At 34.5% G+C, this 24,482-nt stretch overlaps 1 protein-coding gene across 3 annotated transcripts in view; it reads right to left on the minus strand.

Annotated features, from left to right (window-relative positions):
- The window catches only part of KAT6A (lysine acetyltransferase 6A), a 158,951-nt gene that overhangs the window by 76,747 nt on the left and 57,722 nt on the right, over window positions 1–24,482 (minus strand). For all 3 annotated transcript variants that reach the window (XM_074209018.1, XM_074209016.1, XM_074209017.1), the window contains one exon: window positions 11,685–11,793. In XM_074209018.1, coding sequence (XP_074065119.1) covers window positions 11,685–11,793 — 109 coding nt within the window. The remainder of the gene's footprint in view (window positions 1–11,684; window positions 11,794–24,482) is intronic.

The following is a 24,482-nucleotide window of genomic DNA, read 5'->3' on the forward strand; positions in this document are numbered from 1 at the left end:
AAAAAATCTAAACACAAAATAAATAAGAAATAAGTAAAGGAGGTAAACAGAATTTTAGAAGTTTGATATGATAGACTCTCTGAAGAACAGTGAAAGGGAATAGAAATTAATATCCCTTTTTCTCAGTGACATCTACTAAAAACTGTACTATGGGATAAAACTCACAATCAAATGCAAAAAAGGCAGAGATAGTAAATGTTTCATTTTCAGATCATTATATAATTAAAAAAACACATGTAACAGTGGAAAGATGGACTAAAAATTAGTTGAAAACTAAATAACCTAATTTTAAAGAATAAATGGATCAAAAAACAAATCACAGAAATAATTAATAATTTCATCCAACAAAATGACAATAATGAGAAAAAAACCCAAACATGTGGGATACAGTCAAAGCAGTTATAAGGGGAAATTTTACATATAAATGCTTACATGAATAAAATAAAGAAAGAAGAGATCAATGATTTGAGCATGGAACTTAAAAAAGCTAGAAAAAGAAAAAATTTAAAATCCCCAATTAAATACTAAATTGGAAATTGTAAAAATGAAAGGAAATATTAATAAAACTGAAAGAAAACCCCTGAACAAATAAAATTAAGAGCTGGTTTTATGAAAAAAAAAGCAATGAAACAGATAAAACTTTGGTTAATTTGATTTCAAATAAAGAAAGAAGAAAATGAAATTACCAGTATCAAAAATGAAAAGGGTGAATTTGCCAACAATGAGGAAGAAATTAAAGTAATCCTCTGGAGCTATTTTGCCCAACTCTGTGCCAATAAATTTGACTATCCAAGTGAATTGGATGAAGATTTACAAAAATATAATAGAAGAGAAAATGAAATACTTAAAATAACCCCATTTCAGAAAAAGAAATAGAACAAGCCATCAATGAACTCCCTAGGAAAAAAATCTTCAGGGCCAGATGGATTCACAAGTGAATTCTACCAAACATTCAAGGAACAATTAGATCCAATTCTATATAAACTATCTGAAAAAAATAGGTGAAGAAGTTCTGCCAAATTCCTTCTATGACACCAATATGGTGCTGATACTTAAATCAGGAAGAGTCAAAACAGAGAAAGAAAATCATAGGCCAATTTCCCTAATGAATAGTGATGCAAAAATTTGAAATAAAATATTAGCAAAGCAATCAGCAAGTTATCACTAAGATAATACACTATGAGCAGGTAGGATTTATACCAATGATGCAGCATGGCTTGAATATTAGAAAAACTGTTAACATAATTGATCATATCAATAACAAAACTAGCAAATTATATGATCATTTCAACAGATGCTGGAAAAGCTTTTGACAAAATACAGCACCCATTCCTATTAAAAACCATAGAAAGCATAGGAAAAAAATGATGAGCAGTAGCTATCTAAAACCATCAGCAAGAATTTTATGTAAAGAGAATAAGCCAGAAGCATTCCCAACAAGATCAGGGGGTGAAACAAGGGTGTCCATTATCACTATTATTATTCAATACTTTCTTAGAAATGTTAGCTTTAAGAAAAGAAAAAGAAATTGAAAGCATTAGAAATAGAAGACAATAAGGAAACAAAACTGTCATTCATTGCAACTAAAAAACTTCTCAAATTGTTAACAACCTCAGGAAAGTTGTGGATTATAAAATAACTTCATATAAATCATCAGCATTTCTATATTTTACCGACAAGGCACAGTAGCAGGAATAGAAAGAGAAATTCCATTTAAAGTTATTGTAGACAACATAAAATACTTGGGACTCTACCTGTCAAAACAAACTCAGAAACTATGAAAACAATTACAAAACACTTTTCACACAAATAGCATCAGGTATAAATATTTGGATAAAAGTCAATTACTCATGAGTAGCCAGCCCAAGCTAATATAATAAAAATGACAATTCTACCTAAATTAAATTAGTTATTCAGTTCCATACCAATAAAACTACCAAAAAAATTACTTTGTTGAGCTAGAAAAATAGTATCAAAATTCACATGAAGAAAAAGGTCAAGAAAATCAAGAGAATTATTGAAAAAAAATGCAAGGAGCGGCTAGGTGGTGTAGTGGATAAAGCACCAGCCCTGGAGTCAGGAGTACCTGGGTTCAAATCCGGTCTCAGACACTTAATAAACCTAGCTGTGTGGCCTTCAGCAAGCCACTTAACCCAGTTTGCAAAAACCTTAAAAAAAAAAATGCAACGGAAGGTGGCCTAGCCATACCAGATCTAAAATTTAATATATAATAGTAGTTATCAAAACAGTTTGGTACTGGCTAAGAAAAAGAGTGGTGGAGCAATGGAATAGATGTGGTACAAAAAGAAAGTAGAAAATGACTAAAATAATCTAGTGTTTGATAAACCCAAAGACTCAAACCTCTGGGATAAAAATTTACACTTTAACAAAACCTGCTGGGAAAACTAGAAAACAGTATGGCAAAGCCTAGGCATAAACCATTATATCACATCTTATTTCAAGATAATATCAAAATGGGTACAGTTAAGACATAAAATGTGATACCCATAAACCAATTAGGAGAACAAGGAGTAGTTTATCTGTCACATCTATGTAAGGGGGAGCAGTTTTATGACCAAATGGCGAACATTATAAAATAGAAAATGGATCAGTTTGACTATGTAAAATTAAAATTTTTGCACAAATAAAACCAAAACCAAGATTGCACAAGATTAAAAGGTAAGCAGTAAGTTGGGAAATTTTTACAACTAGTATTTCTGATAAAGGACTCATTTTAAAAATATATAGAGCAATGAGTCAAATTTATAAAAATACAAGTCATTTCCCAGTTGATAAATGATCAAAGGATATGAAAGGGCAGTTCTCAGATGAAGAAATTAAAGTTATCTAACCATATAAAAATGCTCTAAATCATTGATTAGAAAAATGCAAATTAAAACAACAGATTGATCAATATGACTAAAAAGGAAAACGATCAATGTTGGAAAGGATGTGGGAAAACTGGGACAACAATACACTGCTGGTGGAGTTGTGAACTAACCCTACTTTTCTGGAGAGCAATTTGGAACTGCACCTAAAGGGCAAAAAAAAAAAATGTTCATACCCTTTAATCCAGCAATACCACTACTAGGTCTGTATCCCAAAGAGATCATAAAAAAGGGCAAAAATCCATATATACAAAAATATTCATAGCAACTCTTTTGGTAGTAGCTAAGAATTAGAAACTGAGGGAATGCTCATTAATTAGTGAATGGTTGAACAAACTGTGGTATATGAATGTGATGGAACACTACTGTTGTATAAAAAATCATGAGGGATGGGATTTCAGAAAAGCCTGAAAGACCTGTGTGAATTGATACTGAGTGAAATGAGCAAAAGCAGAACAACATTCCATACATTAACAACAACATGGAGTGATGATCAACCATGATGGACTTTTTCATGTCAGCAGTACAATGATCAGAGACATCCAGAGAAGGAACTGTGGAATCTGAATGTAGACCAAAATTTACTAATTTCAATTTTTAATTGTTTTATGGATTTTTTTTCTCCTTTTTGATCTGATTCTTTTTTTACAACATAATTAATATGGAAATATGTTTAAAATAGTTATACATGTTAGAATGCTTTCTATCAGGGAGGGGGGAAGGAAAGAAGGGAGGGAGGGAGGGAGGGAGAGAGAGAGAGAGAGAGAGAAAGATGTGGAATTCAAAACTTTACCAAAAATAATAATTGCTGAAAACTATCTTTGCATGTTGCTGGAAAAATAAATAATGTAAGAAAAAAACAACAATATTGGTGGAACTATGACTAATTGAACCAACAATTCTGGCAAGTATTTTATAACTCTAACCCCAAAGTCAATAAATTGTACATATCCTTTGACCTATATATACCACTTCTAGTACATGCTAAAGAGAGCAAAGATGGCAAAAATCCATTCATACAAAAATATTTATAGTAACACTTTTTGAAGTAGCAAAGAATTGGTTTCCCATCAACTGGAGATCAGTTGAACAAATTATTGTATATGACACAAATAAAATACTACTGTTGCATAAGAAATGACAAAAGGGATGGATTAAAGAAAAAAATTAAAAGAATTGTACAAACTAATGCAGGGTAAAGTAGCATCCCTCAGGGTGCTATCCTGGGCCACTTCCTCTCAATACTACTTCATTTGATGATATCAGCAAGTTCCCAAGGTTTTAACTACTATTTCTATGCTGATAAAATGCACTATCATGACCCTAATCCATCTTCTAATCTCCAAACTTTTATCTCAAACTGCCTTTAAGACATTGCAGACATTTCAAACTCAATATATACAAAACAGAACTCATTATCTTTCCATCTAAACCATCCCCTTCCTCACCTCCCCTTTTACTGTAAAAAGGAACACCATCCTTTCAGGCCCTCAGGTGGCCCAACCTAGGAGCCATCCTGAATTCCTCACTATCTCTCAGCACCCCAGCCCCAACATCCAATCTGTTGCCAATGTCTGTTGATTTCACCTTTTCAATATCTTGAGTATGTTTGCTTCTCCACCACTTGAGTGCAGCCCACATCATGTGTGGACTACTGTAATAATCTCTGGTGGGTCTGCCTGCCTCCAATCTCTCCTTTAGACCATCTTCCATTGAGCCACTATAATGATTTTCCCCTAATACATAGGTAAGAGCATATCAATACTTCATCAACTTCTACCCTACCCTGTCACACTTAATAAACTCCAACTGGCTTCCTCCAGGATCAAATATAAAATTCGGTATTTGACATTCCAAAACCTTCATAATCTTGGCCTTCCCAATCTTTCTAGTCTTCTTACTAAAAGGTACTCTTCAATTCCATGACAATGGCTCCTGGGCTTTTCCCAACAAGAGACTCTTATCTAGGCTCTGGGTATTTTCTCTGGATGTTTGTTACCTTTCCTCCCTTTTCTGCTCTGTCTGCTAAACTCCAAGGCTTCCTTTAAAGTTCCAATTAAAATCTTGCCTTCTACAGGAAACCTTCCCCAAGCCTGCTTCATTATAGTATCTTCCTTCTATCAATTATTTCTGTTAATTAATGTATATCTTGCTTTGTGTATTCAGCTACATGTTGTTTCCTCCATTAGATTATAACCTTAAGAAAAATTGCCTTTTGCCTATTCTCTGGTACATAATAGGCACTTAATAGATGAAATCGAATGGTTGGTTGAAGTGAGAAGGAACATGAGAACATGTTATACAAGGGATGCAAGACTGTAAAGAAAATCAACTGTGAAAGATTTACAAACTCTATATGATCAAAATCCTGGTCTGTCATCACTCCAGAAGTCTGATGATGACAGGGAAATGAAGAACCAGAAGACATCCATTTCAGACATAATATATGTAGTTGTTTTTCATGAGTCATTTGATACAAAAAAGAGCTTTGATTTTGGTGGGTTAGGGGAGTGAGAGGGAATAGTAGGAGAGACAGCAATAGTGAAACAAAATGAAAAAGAAAAAGAGCATCAATCAAACATTTAAAAATAAACTTAGAAGAAGGGAAGTTCAGAAGACTCAGATAAACAGGGTAATAGTAAAGAAAGCCATTGTGTTAAAAATTTCCTATGTGTTTTCAAACACTACAGACATAAGATTTACAACTCAAATATGCCATCATCCTCTTTCTCTTTTCTGTAGTAGTAAATATTCATGTTTGTTGATGTTGAATCAAATTTATAATAAGAAAGAACATTTTTTTAAAAGTTCAGAGTGCTGCACTGGGCACATAATAGGTGTTTAATAAATGTTTATTTAAATGTTCTTTTTTTTGGCATCACTATTATTTCAACTTTACTTTTGCTCAGAACTCTCCCCACTTCCTTGAACAAAACTAAATTAACTGAAAAGCCCTCAGTCAATAAACACTTATTAAATACCTAAGGGGCTACTAAGTGGTATGGTAGATAGAGCCCCAGAAGTAGTGTCATGAAGACCTGAGTTCAGACTCAGGATAATCAGATCCAAGTGTGAGCCTTGGACAAGTTTTTAACCCTATTAAGTCTCAGTTTCTTCATCTGTAAAATAAGCTGGAGAAGGAAGTGGCGATCATTCCAATATCTATGCCAAGGAAACTCCAAATGGGGTCAACAAGAGTGAAATACAACTAAACAATGAGCACCTATTAAGGGCTAGGAACAGTTTTAGGAAAACAAATACCAAAAAGGTCAATCCTCCATCAAGGTGCTAACAATCTAATGAGAAAAGACAACACCAAAAAGGGTTGCAGTCCAAATGAATGCAACTGTTGGAAAAAATGAGTTATGATTGGACTAGGAGCCCTAGTGAAATTGGGTGGTCTTGGAGTTCTTTACTCAGTTCTCCAATCAGACATGGGACTAAGGGACTAAGAATGGGGGGGGGGGGGGGGCAGCTAGGTGGTGCAGTGGTTAGAGCGCCAGCCCTGGAGTCAGGAGAACTTGAGTTCAAATCTGACCTTAATGATTGCCTAGCTGTGTAACCTTGGGCAAGTCATTTAACCCTTTTGCCTTAAATAAATTTAAAAAAAAAAGAATACTTGGACCCAAATGAGATCTAAGTACCATCACTGATGAGATCTACCTGTATGATAAATTAATGAAGATGTTTCTGGAGATATGATAAAGAACAGTCCTAAGGAGTGAAGCCAGGTCATAGAATGAGTATAAGAATAGATGAGTAAAATAGATTCTTGTGCTGATCAAAGAGGTCAATACTATCATTCTAATCTATGAAGGTGTGACAAATTGTGAAGTTAGATAAAAAAAAAAGTAGTTGAATCAGCATGAGGAAGTGGAGACATTTAGCATTTAAAGAAAAGACCTAAGAAGGCCAAGAAAGATGGTGTCAATTATTTCTCCTTTCAGGAAAGCAGCCTCTCTCCTAATTATTCTGTTTTCACAATAATCTTCATCACTTTACCCCTCCCTGCTTTCCCAAATTATTCATGTTTGGACCTCATTCTCTTTCCCACAACATTTTTATCCTTCAGTTAAGCAATTCAACTGTATTCAATCACAAAGGAATACTTTATCTTTTTGGCCTATCACAGCTCATTACTTTTTCAAACCCAAACTCTGTATTATTTACTTCTCTATTTTTGCTGAAGTACTACTGAATGTCTTTTAAGTCACATAATCGTATTACTTCAAAAAATTTAGATGTCTCATCTCAACTGGACCCTCACTGCTGTATGTCAATCCTTTTACTTATCCTTGTTCATCTCTTTATTGCATCACTATTGCCCACTTTTCAATCATTTGCAATCTAGTTTTTATCACTACCAACCAAATGAAACTCTAAATTTAATAATCAATCTCCAAACTCCTAAATCCAACAGTCTTTTTCTTATCCTTTTAAGATCTCTATATTGTTGTTCAATCATTTTTTTATCATTCCAAACTCTTTGTGACACTATTTGGGGTTACTATACTACACTAGCTTGTCATTTCCTTCTCCAACTCCTTTCTTACAGATTAAGAATGTGAAACATAACAGGATAAAGTGATTTGCCCAGGGTCCATACAGCCAGAAAGTTTCTGAGGCTAGATTTGAGCTCACAAAGATGAATCTTCCCAACTCCAAATCCAGTATTGTATCTCCAATAGCACCAGCTAGTTGCACCTCTAGACTTCATTTAGCATTTGGTAATGGTGACCATGCCTGCCTTGATATGCCCGTTTAAATGGATTTTTGTGATTCTATGTACTTTTTATTTTATAATTCCTGTATGTCTGACCAATCCTCAGTATTCTATGCACAGTCATCATTCTTGTTTAATGATGCTTATCTCTGTTTATGTGTACTTGATTAATGATATACAAATATTTTATTGTATTTATCAGTTATGCATTGTATTTCTGTTTATTTATATAAATGCTACTGCTTAATCATGTTCTGTCAGTTTACAGATTCTCTGATAATGTAATGCTAGTTTGTATTGTTTTGCTTTGCTTAAACATTTGCTGACTATGTTTCTTTGCTACTATTCTATAAATGTGTGTGTGTGTGTATACACAGCTATAGCCATAAATGTAATATGTCCTACATTTAATTTAGAAATAGTTCCTAATATAGCCTGCCAAGCAATATTTTTGTGCCCTGTTGTCTACCATTGATACTATTAAGGTATAATTCCTTTAATAATTATCACCTTTCTTTAAAGATCTGGGGTTTGAGTGCTTGAGCTATATATTAATAGGTGTTAAGTCTACCACAACTGATTTAGCAAGGAGTTACAAAATGTTCTGTCCCTTAGGGCAGCTAGATGGTGAAATGGATAGAGCACTGGCCTAGAGTCAGGAAGACCTAAGATCAAATCCTGTCACAGACTTACAAGCTGTATGACCTTGGGCAAGTCACCTAACTCAAATTGCCTCACAAAAACCTAAAAAGAAAAAGAAAATGTTCTGTCCCTGGAGAAGAATGTAATCTACCTTTATGAGTTATGCCAAAAGATTTGTAGGTAGGATTGTCTGATGTCACATTATCCCTTCTCTAGCATTCTTTAAATTTCAAGAGGATTTCGGACTTTACCTAATGTAAACTCAAAGTGACTCAGATCTCTACTCTTTAAAAAAAATTTGTGGAAAACAGAAGTAGGAATTAAGCCAAGAAAGTGAAATATTGGGATTATAAGAAACTTTGATATTGTTAGTCAGTGAAGAATGGCAAAGGCTGGAACAAGAACAGAGAACCAACTGAAACCTACATGCGATGTTTTGCTAGAGGGTTGACTGAAACATCATCAGGCATTGTTTTTTATCTAAGGGGTATTTTATATTTTCAATTACATATAAAGATAATTTTCAACATTCTTTAATATTCATTTTATAAGATTTTTGAGTTCCAAATTTTCCTCCCTCCCTCCTAAAAATGGCAATCTGATATACCTTATATATATATATATGTATATATATATATACATATATATATATATATATATATATATTAATCACATTGTAAAAGAAGAAACAGAACAAGAGAAAAAAAATCATGAATCCCCAACCTCCCTCCCCCCCCAAATAGGTGAAAGCATGCTTCAATCTGTACTCAGACTCCATAATTCTTTCTCTGAATATCTATAGCATTTTTCATCAGGAATCTATTGAAACTATCTTGGATCATTGTATTGCTAAATCTATTATAACTGATCATGGCATGATATTCTGTTATTATGTACAATGTTCTGGTTCTACTCACTTCATTCGGCATCAGTTCATTTAAGTCTTCTCAAGGTTCTTTGACATTCCAAACATTGCTTTTCACAAATTAAAGAGTTAAGTCCAAGAGTCAGGGAGAGAAAGAATTCCAAAATATACAAGTGATCCCTGAAGTTGCAATAATGAGAATATTGATGAAACTTTCTTAGATATATTCCCCACCTAGTTTCCTAGGGGAAACAAAGATCTTCTACTCCTGTTATCTACCCTATTACCTTGCTTTATCAATTCCCTAATGTAAAGCTCCTATGTCCCCTCCCCACCAATAGCAGCAAATGTAGCTGCCATTTCTAAAACTGCTATTTAGGTAAATGTTATTACTTTAAGTATTTCTTAATATTAAGTGTTTATCACAATGAATGAAAATACGGTGCCAATTTGAATCTATGCCAAATCTGCTTATTGGAATGTTAGAAGTGAGATTAGAGGGAGGACAAAATGTAGAAAAGTGACAGATTTAATTTTATAATTCACATTATAAAAGCAATTTGTATTTTGTCAGTGTCACCTGTGTAGATATTCTGAGTTACATATTAAATTAAGTGAAAAAAAAATACATTCATGGATAGATTTCTTATGAGCCACAAGACAACAGGAAGTCCTCACTGCAAAGGAGGCAAACAAAGCAAGAGCAATTTTCACTTTTAGGTTCATTCTTGGAGCAGCACCCATTCTCAGCTGGGATCTGAAAAGGAAAGCAATAGGGCTGAGGGAAGAAGCTGTTCAAAAGAAAGTCACTAGCCACAAGGAGGGAAAGGACTAGCAAGTTGGCTTTATATGACTTACGATTTGGAAAGACAGAAGTAGACAGAATTATAAAAGAGGAACATACTGGTCTGATTTGGCTGTAATATACAGGGGGAAGTAGTATGAAAGAACTCTAGAAAGTCAATGACTGGAGTCAAACTGCTAAAAACCTGAATACTACAATTAAGAATTTAAACTTTGAGAGTAACAGGTTTTTAGCAATTGAATAATATAATCAAAGTAGTATATTGAGAAAAACATATTAGCAGTATTATTAAAGATGAATTAGAAAGGGGAAAAACTTAGGAGAAGGTTGCAACAAGACAAACAGTATGAACTTGAACTAGAATGGAAAAGGAAAGACACATGAGAAAAATGTTCAAGCACAATTGTCAGGATTTAAAAACAAAGAGGTCATGGGAATAAGGGAAAAGTGTGGTCAACTATGTCAAATTTTGCAGAAAAATCCTAGAGGTTAATAACTGAATGCTAGATTTTAATCAGGTCAATGGATATATCCTTAAGAAAATCATAAAAACTCCTAGATAAAGCTGTTTCAATAGAGTAGTGGGAACGGAACCTATGGAATACTACAAGATGTTGTAGTTGGAGAAGTACAGGCACAGAGTGCAAACACTCTTTTAAGAAATACAACAATAAAGGAGAAAAGGGAGTTTTTTAATATAGTTTTCCTTTGGTCTTTAGTTTTTGCAAGGCAATGGGGTTAAGTGGCTTGCCCAAGGCCACACAGCTATGTAATTATTAAGTGTCTGAGGCTAGATTTGAACTCGGGTACTCCTGACTCCAGGGCCGTTGCTCTATCCACTGTGCCACCTAGCTGCCCCTAATATAGTTTTAAAATAGATTAAAGGCATTAATGAAAACATCAATGATCCTGGGCAAATCACTTACCTGCCAGGACTTTAGACAACTCTCTAAGACTAAACTTCAGCACTGGTGTTGATTTGTATTAAAGAAGTTTCTTTATGCAGGGTTAATACAAACCAGTCACATCACTGGTCAATTTCTCTTACCTTCCCACCCCCTAATTTTTAAAGTGTTTTCCTGACAATAGCTCTGCAAAGTAGGTAATATTAAGAAGAGAGTAATTTACTTATTTAGCCATTCCTGCAAAGTAAAGAAGAGTTCTTAGAGTGCAAAGTGATGATGCTTCTGAGGGTGGAGGTTTATGGGAAGCCCCTTTGAAAATCTTGCTTGGAGGCACAGAATTTAAATCGACACCATTGCTCATTAAACTGCTGTGTCAGGCATCTATTTTCAATGTGATAAATTCAGGTTCACATTAGGGAAAACAAATTTGGAATCATCCCAGTCCCATTCATCCTGGCAAAACTGAGCAAAACAAATAGTGATTATTAAAGAAACCAGCAATAGCTCCAAAATGATTTGCAGTTCCTCCTAGCAGATGTTTCATGAGCAAGTATGAGGATAAACAGAAGGAAAATTAAGTCTACAGAAAGTTGTGGGCTGTTTTTTTTTAATCACTAAGGATTGAGTAAAACTAACAATATATTCATCAAGCTAAACAAAATTTGGGTCACACAACCAGATCATCCGAGTCTAGGTCAAGCAAAAGGTTATTTGACTAGACTCTCTTCCCAGAATCCTAAAAGAAAAATTATACAAATTATAACAGCTCATTCATGGAAGACATATGAATTATGTTAACCATATTTTACTATGTCTCTTTTAACTAGTTTTATAAGGAATATAGAGGATTACATACCACTGTTGCCACAGTCAGCACAAGAGATGAGTTCCTCTGGTTTCTTCTCTCGGTTTTGTTCCTTTGTACCAAGACAAAAACTACAGATTGGAATTGGTTCAGCAACTGGCTGTAAGGAAACAAACACAATTCATTCATATAGATTACATTTTTCAGTTAAGTTGGCTAGTAAAAGCACAAATTTTCAAAGCTAGTCAAATTGTGGTTCACAGTTCCTTGGAGACAGAGGTGTATCTGTACATAAATTTATATGTTATGACTGAATTTATATCCATTCAACACTAACATGACTTTATTCCATATGGGCTGAGCTCATAACTTTGATGATGTGACATACTGATCCAAATGAGATTGGAAGAAAAAATGTGGATGCATCATTCTGAATATGTTTCACTCACTACTCAAAAATGACTCAAATCAAATGAAAAGCACCATGGCATAGAAGTTACAATACTGGGCCTGAAGTTTTAGATAGGGTAATATAATCCCATCTGTGATACTTACTAGTTGTGTGACCACAGTCAAGTTACAATCTCTCTGAGCCTCTGGTTTTTCATCTGTAAAATAATGAGTCGGAAGTCCATTCCAGCTCTAAATATCAGATCCTATGAGATGTTGATTGTATGACCTATAATACTACAGCATCTTCATAAATGAAGACTGGTATATTATGACACCAGCATTCTAGTTGATAAAAGGAAGCTGGAACAAAAGAAAAAATTAAAGACCCAAATGCTGGCCATATGGGTCAAGCGTCATGGGATTGGGAAAAAACAAGAGAAAGAGCACTACAGAAACAGGAATAGAAGAACGATGTAAGCTAAAGCTGTTACCACAGTTTAACTAGCATTTAATTAAGCCTGAATTAAAAGAGTAAGTAAAAGGAAAAATTGGGAGAAAAAATGTAAAATCATTCCACTTCCAAATTATATGGGAATACTATTCTAGGGCAGAGGAAAGAGCATTCAACTGGAGCCTGGAAGGCCTAAGTTTGAATTACAGTCATGTCATTTCTGACAAATCATTTTACCTCTCTAGGCCTTAATTTACTCACACATAAATGAGCAGTTAGACTAGTTGACTTCTAACTCCTGGTTTTCAATCTACAATTTTATTATCCTAGGAGAACAGCTAGGTGGCGAAAGCACTGGCCTTGGAGTCAGGAGGAAAGAAGTTCAAGTCCAACCTCTGATATTTGATATTCACTAGCTGTGTGACCTTAGGCAAGTCACTTAAACCATATCCAGGGTCATCTCCAGTTGTCATGATTCATATGTATCTGGCCACTGGACCCAGATAGTTCTGGAGAAGAAAGTGAAGCTGATGACTTAGTACAGTATCCCCTCATACAAATCCAATTCATATACCTGTCTTGGCATCACCTCCCTGATGTCATGGTCCTCTTTGAGAATGAAGAACAAACTTTGTTATTATTATTATTATTATTATTATTATTATTATTATTATTATTATCCTAGAGGTTAAAATGTAGCATTGCTACATTTATAATACCACATATTAATTACTACTTTATACTGAATTTGTTGGTAACATAAAATACCTCATGTTAAGTATTAGGTATGACCAAGCCTTAAATAATATGAATCCTGACTTTTATGAGGCATTTTTTGGTTGTGACTTCATTAGTGTAGGCAAATCAAGGTAAGAAAGTTACTTTCTCCAATGCAGATTAACAATTTGACAACTAGTATTAAAAAGTCCCCTGTGGCAATTAAGAGAACTACCAAAGTTCACAAATTCAATATGTGTCAGAGGTGGGACAGCTTCAATCCAAGTGGTCCAAGACTCCAAGGCAAGTTGCTCTGTTCACTACTACCACATTGTCACATTTATCATAAGAATACTGACCTTACAGTCTGAAAGGATATTTTGAAAGTTAAAATGAAGGTTGAGACTGAAAAATACATAGGCTTCGATAAATATTCCCAATAAATTTGGAAAAATAAAAAATTTCAAATATTCACATCACTTCATTCTGTTCACTTTTGAAAACATATCACAAAGTAACAGATTAGTATGATGTGTTTTATAGCTATCCAATAAGATACAGAATCGTAATTGGTTATTCACAAGCAATTTTAATAGCATACAATGATAATGAGACTTTAAATAGTTTGCAACTGTGTTTCCTCACCACCGACCCATTCATTTCAAAAATAAGTATTGGCAATTTGAAACTAGTCATTTAGCTTCTGAACTACAAGTTAAAACAATTTCAATAAATCACCTTGGTAGCAGTGATGAGTCTGTGAGGCTTTCCTCTCCACAATTTACTGGTGATACAGCATTATTAGGTTGAGTTAAATGTTTTATCACCACACATTTGTAACTGAGCTTGATTCATGAATATGTTCAATTAGCCACAAAACAATTTCACTTTCTAAGTTTTAATGATAGTACAAAACCAAGGAGATATTCTCCTATGTGAGTCTCCCCACACTTTTCATAACTTTAGTCCTAAGTATCTGCTTGTCTCCAAAACTCCATAACTAATGTCATTAGTTAATACTAGATTTTGAGGAAACTTGGTGGTTAATAATTAGGCATATAATTAAAGTATCTAAAAAATTCAGCAATTTTTAAAGTTTATGCATGTGTACAAATTTTTTAAAAAACATGCTGGGACATGTTGTGATGATCAACTATGATGGACTTGGCTCTCCTCAGCAGTACAATGATAGAAGATAATTCTAAATGATTTGTGGTGCAAAATGCCATCCACATCCAAAGAAAGAACTATGGAGTCTGAATGCAGATCAAAGCATACTATTTTAGACTTGAAAATTTTGTTTTATGCTTACTGGTATTTTTGCCCTCCCGTGGTTTTTGTTTCCTTTTGTTTTGATTCTTCTTTCATAACATTACTAATATGGAAATGTTTAACATAGTTTTATAACTATAACCTATAAGAGATTACTTGCTGACAAGGGAAGGGGAGGGGGAGGGGGAGGGGAGGGGGAGGGAGGTAGAAAAATGTGAAATCAAAGTCTAACCAAAAAGAAAATGAACATTGAAAATTGGGGGGGGGGGGGACGCTGCAGAGAGATTAATAAGTAGTAGGTAGAAAACTCAAATAATTTGATGCTAGTAACTTTGCTGCATGAGGTTGCAAAGTACATATAAACCACAGGAAAATGAACACTGAAATGCTAAATTGCTTCATCTGCGGTCCTTAAAAACCAAACAGTTAGCTCTCAAATTCCCACCAGATGGCAGCATTAAGGAAACACCTATTCTACAAACTCTCAAAATTATATAAGAATGAATTTCATTCAGTTTTAATATACTGGTAAATATTTTTAAAAGAAATAGAAACTAGTAAGAATATTTATTCCCTTCAACTGTTATTACTTGAGGTTAGCATAGCTGTCTACTTTTCAGATTGGTTTAGTGAGGGCACATTTCTTTCCAAAAATTTCTAATCTTCAATTTTTACCATACAATTCTATTAATATAATAGAATCTCAGAGCAGCAAGGGAACTCTGAGACCAACCTATACCTGAGCCAGAGGTCCCTTCTACCAAGTAGTGAACAAGTGATAACCCTAGCCTTTGCTTGAAGATTTGCAGGGAGAATGAATCTCCCAAGGCAGGCCATTTCACTTTTGGACAACTAATTATTAGAAGTTTTTGCTAACATCTAGCCTAAATATACCTTTTGCCTTGTCTTCTAATTCCATTTTGGCACAGAGGGAATAAATGCAACACTTAAAAAGCACATATTTTGGCAAGTTCCACCAAACTAGAAAGGCTCTTAAGAAAAGCCAAAGACTATGACTGCTCTCCAAGGACCATGGAGAGCTCATCAATGAAAAAAGGAAAATACAAAATAGTCCTCAGACCTATGTAATCCAGTTCTTCTGCAGTAATCGAGTAGGCAAAAGGGAAAGAAGGGTTCTAAGGTACTAAGAATCACATAATATTTTGACTATCTATAAATAAATTTCTCTCTTAGCATATTAAAATGTGAGGGCTGTCCAATGACAAGAAAAAATTGATATGACTGAAGAAATAAGACACACCAATACTGACATTATCAATATAAATAAAACCAAGAAAACAAAATAATAAAGCAAAAAGATCACTAGAAAGATAGCTGCAATTTATGTGCCTACATCTGATGCAGAGGATGAAAAAATAAACAATATTCTCCAAACAAAATCAAAATATTCACTTTAATCTTAAGGTGAGCAAAGGATAGAAATAGGAAGAAAAAAAGATATGTAAAAATTTGAGATTAAAAGGGGTTTGTTGGGGCAGCTAGGTGGGGCAGTGGATAAAGCACCAGCCCTGGAGTCAGGAGTACCTGAGTTCAAATAAGGCCTCAGACACTTAATAATTACCTAGATGTGTGGCCTTGGGCAAGCCACTTAACCCCATTGCCTTGCAAAAACTAAAAAAATAAAAGGGGGGGGGGGTTGTTAAATGAATGAGAAAAAAAGAAAAGTGACCAAATGCTTGGAAAATATTCAAAAGTCTCAAATAAAAATCACAATCATTTTCTTCAAAAAGAGAATCAAAAGGACATGGTAAAGCACTGAAAATCACCACACACACACACACACACACACACACACAGAACACACAAATTGAAATTACTTATATCGTTGTTTTGTTTTAAAACAAGCCTGTGTTTTACTGATACAATGGGGCAAGCCCAGCAAATAAACTGCCTCTACTCATGCAGATCAACAATTGCTTTACAACTTATTAAATTTATTCCTTAAACCTATGGCACACTCTACACTTTAGATGATCACCACTTCAGTCCAGGAATTCACTAACTCAAACTACAGAAGCACTCTCTCCCTGGGCCACTTCCCTCTGATTGGATGGCTCCTCCTAGAATTTTCCTTTTAAGGAAGGTCATTTCTCCATTTCTCATTAGGTTGTGATCCTCCAGATTTCTCTTTCAACACCAGGTACCTTCTTCCCTTCCTTCCCTTTCAGCTTCCTTTTATATATTATCTTCCCTATTAGAATTTAAGCTCCTTGAGGACAGGGACTTAATCTGGTTTTCCTTCTATTTGTATTCTTAGCACAGTGCAATGTTCTTTTTTTAGACTAACTGCCAAGATTTGTCTGGGGTCCTAAGAGCCTGACTTCCCACAATGACATCAACAGTGTGTGACTGAGGCAGCACTTCAGCCCAGGTCCTTCTAAGTCCTAGGCACAGCCTTTATGTCATGCTAGCTATTGTTTCAAAAGGCAAGAATATTGATATGGGAATCAATTCGAAAACAACTGCCCTTGTGCAACAGGAACACAGATTAGTTAGAGCAAAAGAAGTGAGCTGAAAATAACATGAAGTTGGTTACAATAGTTCCAATATGACCTCTTTAAACAACTTTGTAATCAACCTTTTTACTTTCAAATAAGATCAAAAAAAGAACATAGTTCTCTCTCTCCTACAAAAGCTTCAGCTAATATTTGAAGAGGATCCTCCATACACAAATGATTAAGATAACCAAAACTGAACAAAATGATAATTTGGAAGGCCACAGTAGAGGAAAAGCCGGAAAATCAACTTTGGTTTGGAGGGGGTCATAACACTAAAACCTGTCCAAACTCCATCCAACAGTCCTGATGGCAGAGATTTGCAAGCTAGAACAAACCACAATTGGGGGCCTGAAGCCAGATCTCGGTTCTGAACTGCTCAGAAAAGAACCAAAGGACTCACAGGTTATTGTGAGAGGAAACTGGGTTCATCCATGAAATCTCTAGAAGTCACAGCAGCAGAGAAGACTAATTTGGTGTATGCATAAATGTGAAGGAGGGAATGTGGCATGTACATGTGTGACAGAGGAAGAAAAGGGCAATGGTATAGGAAGAACTAAGACTAGACTGATTTACAACATTCAAACAGAACCTTTAAGAACAACCATAAGTGGCAAAACCAACTCTAAACTGAGATTCTGCACAGGAAAAAAAAAAAAAAAAAACTCAAAAGAAACTCAAAGGAAAAAATACAAACCGAACTATCTAGAGACTATCTAGAGGCAAAGGCCTCATATTAGCCATGCCATTAAAACTATTATATATGATATCAAAGACATCCAAGACAATATAGAAGACAATAATACAAGAACTATCCATCCTATCCAAGAGTATTGGAAGGGACTTGCCCAAGCACAAAGTCCCAGTCCAAGAACAGAAGCTACAAATATGAGCAAGGAGAATAAAACACTAAATACCATAAAACATATTAGCGGTTAAGAGAAGCTTAAGAGGTAAACCAGAAGAAAAAAGTTAAGGAAGGAAAATAGTCTGGCCACATGGTCCATATAAGACTAACTAGAGGAAACTAAGAAATAAAAAAAAAATGAAATTACAGTTTTCAAGATGAAAAGAAAGAATAAATAAGGATGAATCGAATAGAGGATTAGAACAACATGAAATGATTGTAACAAATAGAAGAAAATGTAGTTATTCACTTCAAAACAACAGACCTGAAAAACAGGTTAAGAGAGATAATCTAAGAACATAGAACTTCCTAAACAAACAAAATGCCAGGGGCTGCTGGGTGCTGCAGTGGATAGAGCACCAGCCCTGGAATGAGGAGTGCCTGAGTTCAAATCCAGCCTCAGACACTTAATAATTATCTAGGTGTGTGACCTTGGGCAAGCCACTTAACCCCACTGCCTTGCAAAAAAAAAAAAACTAAAAAAATGCCAGACATATTCCCCCCCAAAAAAAATCACAAAGGAAAACTTATATCAATCAATAAGAAAAGGTAAAGTTATAATATAAAGGATTAACTAATCATTTCTTAGAAGAGCACCCCTTAGGAATGATATAGTTAATATTGAGAGCTTTCAAATAAGTAAAATAACAGTAAGAACAACAATAATATTAATATTTTAAATTGTCACAAAAGATGCATTAATTAGGGAATCACAGTCAAGATTACAAAAGACTATACTGAAATAATATAAAGGAAAGATAATCCTGTAATATGATATTGCAAAAGACAAAAAATTTACAAACAATAACAGATTTCCCTCAAAAATTGAGTGAGTGTATTACTTTGGGGCTAGTGTCCTTTCACAAAACTAGCATTCCTAATGAAAAAGACCTCAGGTGAGTAAAAACTTTGAAATGTAACTCAGGAGTCAAAAGATGGTTAAAAAGTTAAAAGAAAAAAAGCAACAAAAAAGGAATTAGAAGGGGCTAAATGATGATAAAGTCACAATCCTATAGAGAGAAGAAATGTGATCACTAAGAATTCTATATCTTCAAGGGTTATATGGGGAATTAAATAAAAAAAAAACAGCAGCAATATAGAGTTGCTCTATTTTGTTAGTATAAATAGTACAAAGAATGGGGGGTAGGGGGTAGGGAAAGAATACACTGGAGAAGAAATGAGAAGATCAATTTGTATCTCAAATAGGGAAATTTGGAGAATTAAAGAATTAGAGGAAGGAAAAGGAAAGGCAGACTTCACAAACCAAGAACTCCACACCAAAACAGGAAAGATGTTGAATTCATATTCATTCTGTCTCTTCTCTGTCTCTGTGCCCCCCCCCCCCCGCAAAGTTTGGTGAAATAATTGAAAGGAATAAGGATAAGGATAAGGAAGAGGGGGTTATAAGAAGTAATATAGAAACAGAAAGGAAATAATCAGAAGCAAAACAAACCAACTTTGAAAGCTGTCACATTAAAAAGGGAAATAAAGTATTAGAAACAGAAATTGAGGTCTGAATTTAATAAAAACAGAAAGAACGTGGAAGTGAGGACAAATCACCTCAATTATGAATTGCCAGTGCTGATTATTGAATCTTTATCTTCTTCACTCCCCCCAACTTCATCTTCAAGTAAATAAAAAGGGAAAAAGAGGAAAAAAAGATTAAGATGAAAGGAAACAAAATTAATCATAAATGTACAAGTAAATGGTTATCACTCACATGAATTTACAAGTGTTTATCAAATATGGAAAGAACAATTAGTTCTGTGATAATATAAATTATTTGCAATATTACATTACAGAAAATATTTAATAAGAGAAATTAGTTGCTCATGATCATGTAGTGCCAATGATAATTCAGTCGGGCAATGAATAAACATTATTAAGCACCTACTCTGACCTACACACTCTACTAAGTCAATGGGGATACAAAAAAGGGCAAAATGCAAGAGACAAGACACAAAAGATAGCCCTGTCCTAAAGAAGCTGAAAATCTAAAAGAGAGAGACAACAATCCAATAATGTGGGGAGGGGGAAGAGAGAATACACACGCAGACACAAACACACAAACACGAGACATATAAAAAAGAAAATAAGAGGGGGAGGGTTCCATTTATAAGATGAATTTAAGTTAAGACTTAAAAGGAAATCAGGAAAACCAAATGACATATAAGGAAGGAGAGCATTTCAGGCATGAGAAAGAATACCCCAAACCAAGAGATGGAGCATCACATTGATGAACATCAAAGAGGCCTGTGTCACTGAATCAAAGAGTACATAGTAAATGGTAATATGTAAGAAGACTTGAAGGATATGGGGAAAGCTCTGTTATGAAGGGGCTTTGAATGACAAAGAATTTTGTATTTGATCCTGGAGTCAAGAAGGATTCGCTGTCATTTACTGAGTAGGAAATGAGAAGGTCACTTTAGTGGCTGAACAAAGGATGGATTAGAGTGGGGAGAGACTTGTGGCAAGCAGACTAGTAAGCAAGCTATTGTAGTAGTACAAGCATAAAGTACTAAGGGCCTGCACCAGAGTGGTGGCATGTCAGAGGGAGAGGGGATCGAAAGATGACACAAAGGTCAACCAGCAGATCTTGGAAACAGATTGAATATAGAAAGTGAGAAATAATGAAGAGTTATAATGTGAGTCTGAAGGATTGGGAGGATGGTAGTAGGGAGAAAAGATAATAAGCTCAATCTTGGATATGTTGAGTTTAAGATGTCTACTAGACATTTTGAGGTGTGAAATTTAGGTCAGTATAAAGTAGTCAGCATAGAGATGGTAATTAAATCCAGAGAAGTTCATGAGATCACCAGTATTATTTTTAAGTGAATTAGTATGTAACAATAATAATAATAATGCTTCTTAAATTAATTTACAAATTCAATGTTGTGTCAATAAAACTACAATGGAAAATAATAACATTTATCTAGAAAAATAAACGGTCAAGAAATCAATGAAAAAAGTGAAGGAAGGAGACCAAGAAGTACTGGACTTCCAAGTGGTAATTATCAAAACAATCTGGTACTGCATAAGAAATAGTGATCAGTGGAATGTTTTAAGTACACAATATACAGAAGAGCTAATGACTAGCAAGTTGGTGTCTGATAAAACCAGAATTCTAAGTTTTAGGAGCAAGAACTCACTATTCAATAAAAACTTCTGGGAAAACTGCAAAGAAGACTGGCAGAAGCTAAACATACATCAATATCAATATATGGTCAAAATATATACATGACTGAGACATAAGGGCAGTATCATAAGCAAATTACGGAAGCATGGAAAAAATTACCTGTCAGACTTGCATTTATGATCAAATAAGAGATAAAATGGATAATTCTGATTACATTAAATTACAAAGGGTTTGCAGCAACAAAATTAAATGCAACTGAAGTTAAAAGGAAAGCAACAAACTGAAGGGGAAAAAAATTACATTGAGTTTCTCTGATAATGATCTTATTTAGGGGACAGCTAGTGGATAGAGCGCTGGCCCTGGAGGCAGGAGGACCTGAGTTCAAATGAGACCTCAAACACTTAATAATTACCTAGCTGTGTGGCCTTGGACAAGCCACTTAACCCCACTGCCTGGCAAAATCCTAAAAAAAAAAAAATTAATAATAATAATCTTATTTCTCAAATACACAGAGACTTAAGCAAAACAAGGGGGAGGAGGGGGAAGAGTACGCAAACACACTAGTCATTCCCCAGTTGATTAACGCTCAAAGAATATGAACAGTTTTCAGAAGAAATTAAAGCTATCTATAATCATATTAAAAACATGCTCTAAATCATTAACAGAGAAATACAAATTCAAACAACTCTGGCATACTACCTCACACTTATCAAATTTGCTAATATGACAGAAAAGGAAATGATAAATGCCAGAAGAGATGTGGAAAAATAGGTAGATTAATGCCTACTGGTGAAGTTGTGAACTGAAAAATCTAGAGAACATTCTGAAACCCCATTCAAAATGCTGTAATATTGTGTATACTCCTTAACACACCACTAAGCCCATATTACAAAAAGATCTTAGGAAAGGAAAAGATCACTATATAGTAGAAAAGAATTGCAAATTCAGGATATGCCATCAACTGGGGAATGGCTAAATAAGTAGTGATAATGATTGTGACAGAATTCTATTATTCTGTAAGAAGTGACAAAAGAGATGGGTTCAAAAAAAAAAACCAGAAAAAATTAAACTGATGCAAAGTAAAGTGTGCAGAATTAGAAGAACAATGTACACAGCAACAATAATATTGTACTAATAACCAACTAAGACTCATAATGAAAAAAACTACGCTCTGCAAGAAAGAGAACTGATGGGGCGGCTAGGTGGCGCAGTGGATAGAGCACTGGCCCTGGAGTCTGACCTCAGACATTTAATAATTACCTAGCTATATAGCCTTGGGCAAGCCACTTAACACCATTTGCCTTGCAAAAACTTTAAAAAGAGAGAGAGAGAGAGAGAGAGAGAGAGAGAGAGAGAGAGAGAGAACTGATAAACTCTGAGTGCAAATTGAAGCAATTCTTTTTCACTTTATTTTTATTGCTTTCTTTTAACAACATAATTAATATAGAAATGTCTTACATAATTACACACATGTATGATGAGCATCATCCTGCTTCCCTTCTTAATGGGGGGGGAAGGGCCCTGGGAGAGGGAGAAAATTTAGAACCCAAAATAAAAAGAATGAATGCCAAAAAACAAAAAGAAATTATTAAAGGGATGTATTCAGAAAGGAAAAAAGAACTTGTATGATGAATTGATGCAGAGTAAAGTGGGAAAAAAGCAGAAGAATAAATTATACAATAACCACAATATAAAGGAAAACAATTGTGAAAGATTATAAAACCAATGTACTGATCCTTATGGACAGACGAAAAGATGATGAACCATCAGGGGGAATGGGGGGGAAGAAGCACTGCACTACGTGCTTAGCAAATATTTTATCTTCACAACAATCCTGAGAGTCAAGTGCTACTTTGAATCCTATTTCTTACTTGGTGGAATTGAGGCAAACAGAAATTAAGTGATTTGCCCAGGTCTCACTGCTGGTTGAGACCAGATTTGAAGTCAGATCTTCCATTTTCAGATAAGGCCAATACATGGATTTGTTTTCCCTTACTAGACTTATTTGGTGTAAAAAAGACTTTTCTTATTTGGAAAAAGGAGAATAGGAATAGTGACAATGACACTTTTAAAAAGACTTCCTTTTAAAAAAGAAAGAAAAAGAATCATTAAAAATATACCCAGAGAGAACAAAATGAAGTTCAGGAAACTGAGATAAACTGGACACTGCTGGAACTATCATGCCAAATTCAAAATATACTTTTAAAAATAGTTACATATAGTGAGGATTCAGTTTTATATATATTCTCCTTTTCTTTGCTAGGCAGTATGGTGATACAGTGTACTTAGAATCAGGAAAACCTAAATTCAAATCCTGCCTTACATGCTTACTAGCTGTATGACCCTGGGCAAGTCACTTAATCTCTATTTGCTTCAGTTTCCTAAGCTGTAAAATAAGGATAACAATAACATTTAACCCCCAAATGTATTGGGAGGATCAAATAAGATAATAGTTATAAAGCATTTAACAAACCTCAAATCTATCTATCTATCTATATCTATATAGATATAGATATAAAATTTGTGTCAAGTTCCAAGTAACAGAAAGTGAAATTTTAAAATAACCAATTCTTTGATTACCAGTATATAAATGAGACATAAAACAATAAAGCATAAATGCTCAAAGGATATCTGCTACTGCTAGGATGTCTTGTGCAGAAACCAAATGGAAGAGGGATTCCCAAAAGAAGGTGAGGTCTTCCAAAATGCTCTTGTTGAACATGATACTGTTCTATGTTCTAATACTGAGTTCATCAAACCCCCAAACTCAGCAGGCCTCCTAACTGAGATAACCAACCACTCAAGCTAAGAAATGACAGAAGAAAAAAATCAAACTTTGAAGGAATAAAAATACCTCCTGTTATAAAAATGCAATTATATGATCAATCCATTGAACTACTCCACCAATAAATATATCATGGACATCTACCCTAGACAGGTAATGAATTGATCCAGAATTAAACAGAAAGAAAAGAGTGAGCTGAATTGCACTTGATAAATTATACAGTATTTTCAATTATTCCTAGTGATCCCTGAGACAAAAATCTATCTTAATACCAGTGATGTAGTGATGCTATTTATCTATGAATCAAGAACCTTAATCTTTAGAAACAAAATGCATGATAGATAATAACCACACATACATACCCCTTAAAAAAAAAAAAAAAGAAAAAATAGAAGCTGGAGAGTTCAACTGATAACCCTGAAATGTTATAAAAGACTTAAAGAAAAATCTTCAATTAATAGAACAGATGCTCTAAGACAGAATTATAGGGAAATATGGTCAAAAATCTTATACCCATAGATAGGTTATCAATCTGCACTGGTAGTGCATTTAACTGAAACAAAAAATTCATTAAAGAAAAATAGGAGGGGAGGCTAGGTGGGGCAGTGGATAAAGCACCCGCCCTGGAGTCTAGAGTACCTGGGTTCAAATCCGATCTCAAACACTTAATAA

This window comes from Macrotis lagotis, chromosome 1, assembly GCF_037893015.1.
Source record: "Macrotis lagotis isolate mMagLag1 chromosome 1, bilby.v1.9.chrom.fasta, whole genome shotgun sequence".
Taxonomy (NCBI): domain Eukaryota; kingdom Metazoa; phylum Chordata; class Mammalia; order Peramelemorphia; family Peramelidae; genus Macrotis; species Macrotis lagotis.